At 42.1% G+C, this 9,988-nt stretch overlaps 1 protein-coding gene across 1 annotated transcript; it reads right to left on the bottom strand.

Annotated features, from left to right (window-relative positions):
• Positions 1-6,189: 6,189 nt before the first annotated feature.
• On the bottom strand, positions 6,190-9,504 carry TUBB1 (tubulin beta 1 class VI; the record flags this gene model as incomplete). Its single annotated transcript, XM_082007153.1, has 4 exons — positions 6,190-7,262; positions 7,396-7,506; positions 7,696-7,804; positions 9,448-9,504. The coding sequence occupies 4 exons, from the start codon at positions 9,502-9,504 to the stop codon at positions 6,190-6,192; spliced, it is 1,350 nt and encodes a 449-aa protein (XP_081863279.1).
• Positions 9,505-9,988: the final 484 nt, after the last annotated feature.

Genomic DNA, 9,988 nt, shown 5'->3' on the forward strand with positions numbered 1-9,988 from the left:
CTCTCTTAACATCTCTTTCTCCTGCCCCCTCCTTTTTCTCTCTGCAACCTCTCTATACCTTTCTAAACTTTCCTCCTTGCTCTTTCTTAATTTCTGTTTCTGAAAGTTCTTATCTGAGGAAAGTTTAGCACTTTACAAATATATCCTAGTATACAAATAGAACTGGGCATGAAAACAGGTCATACAAATCTATAATGGTGCCTTGGTTAGAGCTGCCTAAACATCAATATCCATTCTGGAATTTTTGTAGAGCACAATTTCTGTCACTAATCTAATTTTCATTCTGTCTCAGCATGGTACCTCTCCCAAAGGTTTAACTTTTTAAATTTATGCTGAATTTTTATCTTTCAAGATCAACAAATAGTGCAACCTGTGCAAATAATTGCATGTCAATTGTACATCTAGGATTTAAATCTGAGTACACTGCACAGAATTCCTGGCAGAGGTATTTCACATGGAGATACAGAGAGGGAAGATGTGGTGGGAAAACTAGGAAAAATGAGCAAGGGAGAGACAGGGCGTAAGGAGAAGAATCAGAGAAGGTGTGGGGCCGGAACAGAGGGACACATGGCTGGAAGAAAGATGTCCACCTCTGCTAGCGTAATTTTTTTCTGCCAAGCTGTATTTGTGGCCTGGGCTGCCCATGAGACTTTAAATAATCTCATGGATAATTATTTTACCTATCAAATCAGACATTACAACTAAAACAGCATTTTTATGAACATTCCTTTATCAATACATGTAAGTAGCGTGGTTACTTGTGTCACATCAGATATGTTGCATAGCTAGCAGAGAGGGGCTTCCTTACACATTTGGCACTTTGTTATATCTTTTTCTTATCATTGTTATAGTTGAGGTTTTACATAACAAGGATGTTTTGTTTCAGTATCGTATCACTGGCACCCTTTCTGTGTTAAAAACACCACCTGTCATAAGAAACATTTTTTAATTGATTTAATTTTTACAAGTTGGAAAGCTTTGCTCAATATGCCATGTATGTCTCAAAATTAGGAAGACAAAAAGGGCTTGCACAAAAATAAATAAGGAAATAAATGCATGAAAAGAAGAATTATTTTCTAGTATAAATACTAGTAATTTCTTTACAATTAAGTAGGAAAGATTGCATCAAATATGGATTTCAGAAATGAGCCCCAAATTCAATAGGAGCAAAGTTGTTTAGCAGTTACAAAAGATCACAAATTGTTGGTCCAGATGGAAGGAACTAGTGTAATGTAGCATCCTGAAGTGTCCACTTTCAGTATTCCATCACAATTGGCACTAACCAGAGTCTTCTTCAGTCAGCTCGGTAGAAAGATTAAGTAGGCAAATTAAGGACAGGAAATTCTTCTCATCTTCCCACTCTTTCTTCCTGGTTGGTGTTCCTACTAATTACACTAATAGGCAATCTTCTCTTACTGTCATATGCTATCCCAGAGACAGACTCTGACATATCTGGTGAACAATTGCTCTTTTTGTTCTGGTGGATCTATACGGACATTATGATGTGTGGATTGTGAATTGCAATGGCTCTGGACTAAGTGAGATCTCCTCTAACAAAGTTGAAAATTGCTCTGTGTTTTAAAAATGTACTGTAAGTGAAAACATCGCTGTGTAGTGATGTGAAATCAGTGTGTGATTTCCAGGGATTTGCACTTCAGCAGACACCAAAATCATCAGGAAGACACAAAGCCTCTGTGCAAAGAGGACCAAAGTCACCAGCATTTCCTCAAAGCCTGTGCAGCTTTTGGAGGATTCTTACAAATTTTGTGACACAGTTTGGCTCTGGACAGGAGGAGTAGAGGTATACAGACTTAAGTGCAAGGATTTAACAGAAATCCAGTATCTTTAAATCCTTAGTCCTAATTATTTAGATAAACATTAGGACCAAACTGATTCCTTGTCAAATATGATTTGAGTCTTCTCATAACTTTTTGCTTATTATATGTGGAAAATTGTCTATTTTTCCATCAAGTGTAAACAGACGATGATAGCTTATAGTTTGCGATGTTGTCTTTTATCCATTGGTTTAGAGCAAATGATTGAATGTAATTTCAGGTGTATGCATAAACTGTCTTACATCCAAAAGAATCCCATGTCTAATGGGATAAAGCTCTGAATATGGCACAGCTTGGCCACATGTGGATTAAAGCTCCAAAATGAAGACAGTCCGTGTTATAAAAATCATTGCCTCCACATGCTTGTGAACCATTTTCTTCTTTGCAGTCTTATCTAGAAAAAGCTAAGAACTGATGGCATAGACAAGTAATGACAACTGATTTAGCTGTAAAAAAAGCATGCTTTTATAACCACTTGCATGGATTCTTAGATTACAACAGTACTACTTAGGAATGAGTTAATAGGTACCTAACATAACTGCCATGTAACTAGCCATTAGCCTCACTGAAGAGTAGGCGTTAATTTCTGCTCTTTCGGAAACTGACGTGTAGCATTTGTGTTTTTGGCAAATTACCGGCTCTGAATCACGGAAGATTCCCCCAGACACAAGCTTTTTTGGACTCCCGAGGCAGGCCGCAGCTGGCCACACATGGAGGCGGAGCTGAAGCCTTCCCAAGCAGGGAAAGCGCCGAACCTTTCCCAAGCAGTTCCCACCGGGGGGGCCTGGGAGAAACACGTCGCTGTAGTGTGGTGCTGACCATATCCCTGCGCCTGCGGGACGACAGGACCCGGACTCTACAGGCCGGCGCGGTGCCTCCATCTCCCCTCCCTGCGGCGGAGGGGAGAGGACCGGGCCGCTGCGGGGGCTCCTGGGGAGGAAAAGCCGGGCGTCTCGTGCCGTATTCAGCCCTCTGATTGGTCACTGCCAGGGGAGGGCGGTTGTGACTGGAGGGGCGAGAGAATAGTTGCCATTGGTCAGCCTCTCTGAGGTAATGGGGATTTCGATTGGAGAAGGGATCATTCCTGCTTGTTGATTGGCTAGAGCGCAGCGCTGCGGTCTTTCCCCTTCCGGGGGGGGGGCTGACCTTGCCCGCGAGCGGAGCCGCTTGGTCGCCCCTGAGTCTCTCGGAGCCGCAGCCATGGTGGCGTACTGGCGACAGGCCGGGCTCAGGTACCTGCCTGGCGGCGACAGGGCTCCTCTCGCGTTCCTTGCCATAACTGTAACGGCCAACGGCGAGGGCCTCGCAGGGAGGGCTGGCGGGGTCGCAGCGCTGCTTCTGGAGGGGGTGGAGAAGCTTTTGGGACGCGTTCGATCCTCACCTTCGTTTTCTCCTCCCTTTTCTCTCCCGTCTTTAGTTACATCCGGTATTCCCAGATCTGTGCGCAGGTTGTTAGAGCGGCAATGAAGCCTCAGTACAAAGCAGAAGCAGAGAGGGCGGCAATGGCCACTGTGAAAACTGTGAAACCCAAGAAGGACTAAAATGTAAGTAAATCGATTGGGCTGGGATGCCTTATCGTAGCTTTTTATACGAGGAGTGTTGGTTTCCCCGTATGAGTCGGGTTAATGGCAGCCTGTAACTGCTTGGCTCATTTCGTGCTGTATGTGGAAAAACGGCTCTGAGCTTCCTGCGTGAAGCTGGAACGGATTGTTGACTGGTCTAGTGCAACTGTGCGGATGTCTCTGCATCCTGCTTATGTGTGGGATGGGAAACTGCATAATCTCATTAGTTCAGTAAATTGAGATATTCTTTCCATCAAGCCCTGCTTTGAATGATCTGGGGTTTGGTCAAAGTTGTTACGGATTTATGCAAAACAGCTGAGTTTCTGTGGTGATGTTCATAGGTTTCCTGTCTTTTACTTTACTAAGCCAAGAGACAGCCTCTCTGAACTAGTTGCCCTAATCAGCAGACTTAGTTTCTGTAAGAGTTATCTACTGTCTGTGAAAGACAGATGCTACTTCTGCCTTTATTTGTGACATTGTGTACATCATGAGCAGCTGAAATCTCTTCTGTTCTAAGTAAAATAGCTTCTATTCCTGATCTGAGATTAAATATTACTACATTTTGTTTGAAGTGTACCTTGTACATACTCTTGAATTGAATAACTCGTATTTTAAATCTCTCATAGGAACTGATGTATGGTGAACACTCTTAACAGCAAACGGCAAAGCTGTAGGCAAGCTCAAGATTCTGCAATATAATGTCATCACATTAACTGTAAAACTTGCCTCTGTATGTAAAGCAGCATGCTAATAAATGTAATTTCTGTTAAATGAATGTGTGGGAAGTGTTGTTCCTCTTGAAACAAAGTACTCCATTTTGCAGAGACTTTTATGTTTCACTTCTGTTGAAATAGACTGTTTTTATCACAGTCTACCATTCAGTAGCAACATATGCTTATTTTTAAGGCAAATCTCTTGTTGGATTTCATGCTGATATTTCAGGTACATCAATGAGTGAGACAATTGTTTAAAACTTTTCTGCCTACTTCAATGATTAATGATTACTTTTGAAAAAAAATTTGCTCACTAAAACCTGTGTCAACAGAGGATACAGGCATATAATTTTGATATTTAAAAAATACCTCTGTCAGTGCTCTCCGCTGGAAGTGGTACCCTGCTGGCTTTAAAATTCTCTGTCATCATGGTGTTCATCTTGCACTTGTGCTTAGAACAAAACTAACTCAGTGAAAATCAGTTTGACAAGGCTTAGCGTTAAGACTAAACTGGAAGCAGGACATTTCGTTGTGAATGTGCTGCACTGGATTTAATCTGCAAAGCTGACCGGAGCGCTAAAACACTGAGCAGTGAATCAGGAGTTAGGAGACCTGGCTTCCTGTACAAAGTGGGGAAGGGGGTGTAGAAGTCCCTGGAGTATACTCTGATCACTCAGCTATTGATTGTCCTTGTTACCACTTTGTCACTTTACTGGGAGGGAGAGGGACACACACATTCACTGCGAAACAGTAGGAATGGAGGGTGAGACACTATTAACTCTTGGCTGGGGTGGGATGAAAGTCATACTTTCAGCTGCATTGGTTTGAGGGAAGTGTTTGCATGTTCCTGCTGCTGTGTGTCTTCACAGCAAGTCTGGGAGGTCTGTCCCACTGCATAGGAAGGAATACAGCATGCTTACAGATTTGGCTTCAGGTTTGTGTTCAGACAGATGCTAATGCTGTTGACTCAAACATGAGGCATTACTTTCTTCACGGTGTAATAAACTCCCTCTTCTGAGACCATAACAAAACAAGCTCAATTTTTCATGTAATTTAAAGTTAGCCCGTATAAGAATAAACTATGATTTTTGTCTACCAAATGTTTCAAGTATTAAAGTATTTCATAGAATGGTATATAATTTTTATTTTAAAGAATATCATAAATACAGTCTTAAGCAGATGGCTGTGAATGGCAAGAAACTTCTTTTCATGAAGTGAAGATGTGGTTTTGATGTAGTGATTGCCATTGAACTTACACCTAACTAGCTGTAAACAATTCCATCCATTTTGCTGTACTGAACAATAGGAAGAAAATTTGTAGTTAGTACACAGGGGAAAAAAAAAAAAGACCACACCAAAACTTTTACTCAGTGTTCACAACTTTGTATGCTAATATAACTCAAGCTATAGTTTGAAATAGAAACAAACCACACAACGATAATTAATACAAGCTCTGCAATAATATAAGCCAGCAATGTGGTAGAACTATTGAAGTACCTACTTTTTTTTTAAAGGAAGAATGTACATATTCAGTCATTCACCCCATGTTGTTTCCCTTCCCCTCCCCGACCCTCCTCTGCAACTTAAGGAACTGAACTGCAGATGTAGATTAGTCTGTGGAATGCCTGATAAAACAGATATTGCCTTTATAGGCCTTAACAGATGTGCGTGTGTTCCTAAAAGAGTAACAAGTTCACAAACAAAACACGAATTGTGTTTACCTGAGAATAAATTAAGTTTGAGTTGATAGCATATTTTGCTGTTGCTTATGATCCTGAGAGATATATACAGAGACACAGAGGCTATATATTACATTAAGTATCTGGTGATAATATTCTAAAAGCAAATACATTTACAAGAAAGGCTGTCATGAAAAAACTTGTCATCCTAGTGGCTCTTTTTTGGGAGACATTCAGTGACAACAGTTGTTTAGGAGAGTAAAGCATAGCTGCCATTAGTTTCAAAAGCATTGTATTGTAATACTGCATATATTTTGGTCAGATGCAGAGAAAAAATTCTTAAGAAAGTTGTTACTTTCAGTATGCAGATTTGGAGAATGTTTTGATGTTAGCATTGTTTTTACAGTGCTTCCTTTTCTGGGCTAGCTTCCACTTCTACCTCTTCATATTCCTCAACATCTGCAGTGGCATCCTGGTACTGCTGGTACTCGGATACAAGGTCATTGGTGTTACCTTCTGCTTCAGAAAACTCCATCTCATCCATACCTTCACCTGTATACCAATGGAGAAATGCTTTTCTTCTGAACATAGCTGAGAACTGTTCAGAAACCCTGATGAAGAGCTCCTGAATGGCTGTGTTATTGCCAATAAAGGTAGCTGCCATCTTCAATCCTCGTGGTGGTATGTCACACACAGCCACTTTGACATTATTAGGGATCCACTCCACAAAGTAGGAACTATTCTTGGTCTGGATAGCCAGCAACTGCTCGTCCACCTCTCTGGTAGACATTCGGCCTCTGAAGATGCATGCCACGGTCAAGTAACGTCCACGACGAGGGTCGCAGGCTGCCATCATGTTGCGTGCATCAAACATTTGTTGAGTAAGCTCTGGCACTGAGAGGGCTCGGTACTGTTGGCTACCTCGAGCTGTCAGTGGGGCAAAGCCTGGCATAAAGAAATGCAGGCGAGGAAAGGGCACCATGTTAACAGCCAGCTTCCTCAGATCCGCATTCAATTGACCAGGAAAACGGAGTGAGGTTGTGACACCGCTCATTGTTAGGGACACTAAGTGGTTGAGGTCACCATAGGTGGGATTGGTGAGCTTTAAAGTTCTAAAACATATATCATAAAGAGCTTCGTTGTCAATGCAAAAGGTTTCATCTGTGTTCTCTATTAGTTGATGGATGGAGAGGATGGCATTGTATGGCTCTACGACCGTGTCGGATACTTTGGGTGAAGGCACAACACTGAAAGTATTCATAATCCTGTCAGGATATTCTTCTCTGATTTTGTTGATGAGGAGCGTGCCCATACCTGAGCCTGTACCACCACCAAGCGAATGGATGAGCTGGAATCCCTGAAGGCAGTCACAGCTCTCACACTCATTCCTGACCACATCCATGACATTTTCGATCAGTTCAGCACCTTCTGTGTAGTGGCCCTTAGCCCAGTTGTTTCCAGCACCTGAATTACCTGTAAACAGAATTACAGAAAGAACAGCCACAAAGTTAACAAAAGAATTTTTTAAGACTCTAGAGATGGTAGTCAAAAGGTCATTTTGGGACAGTTGACTCCGGTTAATTTGCTGACAGCATGCTATACATACCATGAATAAAATTGTCAGGTCGAAAGAGTGGGCCTATTTTGCTGGACCGTACACTGTCCATCGTACCAGGTTCCAGGTCCACCAAGATAGAACGGGGCACATATTTATGGGCTAGGAAAAAAGAAAATGAATGCGAACAATTACTGCTAGAAGTCAAAGAGACAGGCTTATAATCCGCTCTGAAAAATCCAACCCACCTACAGTGATTTGGGAATAATTTTTTTTTAATTACTTATTTTAACCTTCATGTTTGGTTTTGCAAATTGCTCTGCCAACACTCTAAGAGTGCTGAACACTTACAATAAGCCTCATTGAAGTACACGTTAATTCGCTCAAGCTGCAGTGATGCATCCCCACGGTAGTTTCCAGCGATGTCAATGCCGTGTTCATCACTTATCACCTCCCAGAACTGAAAAAGGAACGAAGTTCAATACACTCACAAAGATTTATTTTTTCAGCACAATGTGTTCAGCATCAGCTCTGCTGTGCTCATGCCTGACTGCACATGAAGTGGGAACTATGTCTGAAGTGGGGGATGTTTTTTCCATGTACATATTAGATCAGAGCAGGGATCCTCCTCTCCCCCATCCCCAAATAAGTTCAAGGAAAACATTTAGGAGACCATGTATGCTGCTTAGCTATCACCTGTGCACTAATAGGTGGAGGTCTTCAATTTGTTCCCTTCATAGTAAAGGAAAATCGAGACTAGTTTAAATAACACAGGTACTAGTTGGCATGAGCTTAACAAAAAAGTCAGGGGTTGTGTGCACGTTGGGAAGAGTTGCTTTGAGTGGGACACAAGTGGGACTGTGGCATGGCAAAGCTGGCTCGGAAAAATTTGTATGCGAGCAACGCTTTCCACAAACAGATGTTGGTCCTAAATGCCCTATCTTGACATTCATATGGATGTCTTGTACTGGGGCTCTTATCTAGGCAGCAGCCACAGCAGTCTTCATGTAGACACACCCACCCACTATAATGACCAGGCTATTTTAATTTTAAAGGTCTTCTGGTTTAGCACCCAGTCTCATTTTGAGTATACAAATACAGCATTGCCAACATGTGCATGCTGTTTTAGTGTGTGTGTGTGCTTTTCTACAGGTCTTATTAGATATAAGCGGTTTCCAAGTCACAGCCCACAAAAAATACAAACCTTTCAACTATCACAGTGGCTGCATTCAAACTATCTGGGTCTAACAAACATGACATTCTCTGGCCATCCACAGCTTCATATTCCAATAAAAGGAATCAAGGTGGGATTTGTAACGAGCAAGAAATGGAGGAAGAACACAACGGGACAACCCTTCAGCTATCATGTGTCCTCAGAGACCTCCCAGACCCAAATTAACCCAGATACTTTTTTTTGACAACTTCCTACTGATTAAAAGAAAAAAAAAAAAGATGGACATCACACAGCAAAAAGTAATGTGTTTTTTTTCTCCTAGCACACAAAGTCAGCAATGAGCAACTTCTCTAAGTAACAGCATGGCAGTGTTTGAACTACACAATAGTATTCCAAATGACATGACTGCCTCGTGCAGAAGGCCAGTTAGGCAGGAATCCTTATAACTGCACTTTGTCCTACTCTTAGAAAAACCTAATTGGCCACTGATAGCACAGGTCATCCTGTTAACTAATACAGTCCCATAGTAATGATTATAATGTGGCAGTTACTGCTGTCTGGCTGAACTAAAGCACTGGCATCACAACTTTGCAGCCCTGGAATTACTGGCTCCTTCACTCGTCCCAGTATTTTGCCGACTAGATTAGTGCCCCTGGGAATGTGAGTCCCAGCAGGAATGCTCTGGAGCACTTCTAATCACTGTGCCATTGTTCTTTGACAGTCTTAACATTAAGCTTTGCATGAGGAGCAAACTCATCTTATGGCTTTCACATCAAAATACTCATATTCGCTGCTAACATGCCATGCATCCTACCATTGAGTTAACAAAGTAATTGTTGCCCCCGGAAGTCCCCATCCGTTAATGCTGTTTGACCTGCTACCACTGAGAGCACTTACTACTAATGACCAATATTGAAAAGAGACCTTACCTTAGCTCCAATTTGGTTCCCACATTGGCCAATCTGAAGATGCACAATTTCACGCATTTTGTGAGGCTTAGACCTGCTGGTGGCTACAACGTAACGCAGGTTTTCTAGTTGCTGGCCCCAGAACAAGCCCTCTTTCTGCTGCTGTATCAGCTACACCCAGCGCAGTCCGCCCCAAGGGGCCTTTTTATAGGAGTGGGACTGTCACTCAGCCAGCAAGGGGAGTAGCCAGCTCCTCAGGCTGCTCATCAAAGCATTTCACAAGGAGGCCAAGTGCCTGCTCACTGCCTGTGTACAGGGTACAAGAGCACAGGGACATTGCTGAGTGGCTTGGAAAAGAAAATTGTTACATGCACCCCCTTAGAACTGATTCTAGTTCTCTGTGTATTTGCATTTCATTATTTTATACATCATATATATACAAATATATATGCATATATACGGATATTATAGGCAAAAATGAGCTACCTTAATTTATTAAGACATGTGCTTCTGCCACGTAATTTAAATTTTAACATCATACGAGTCGTACAGGACAACATCC

This window comes from Phaethon aethereus (assembly GCF_964289735.1).
Source record: "Phaethon aethereus genome assembly, chromosome: 16".
In the NCBI taxonomy this organism is placed as follows: domain Eukaryota; kingdom Metazoa; phylum Chordata; class Aves; order Phaethontiformes; family Phaethontidae; genus Phaethon; species Phaethon aethereus.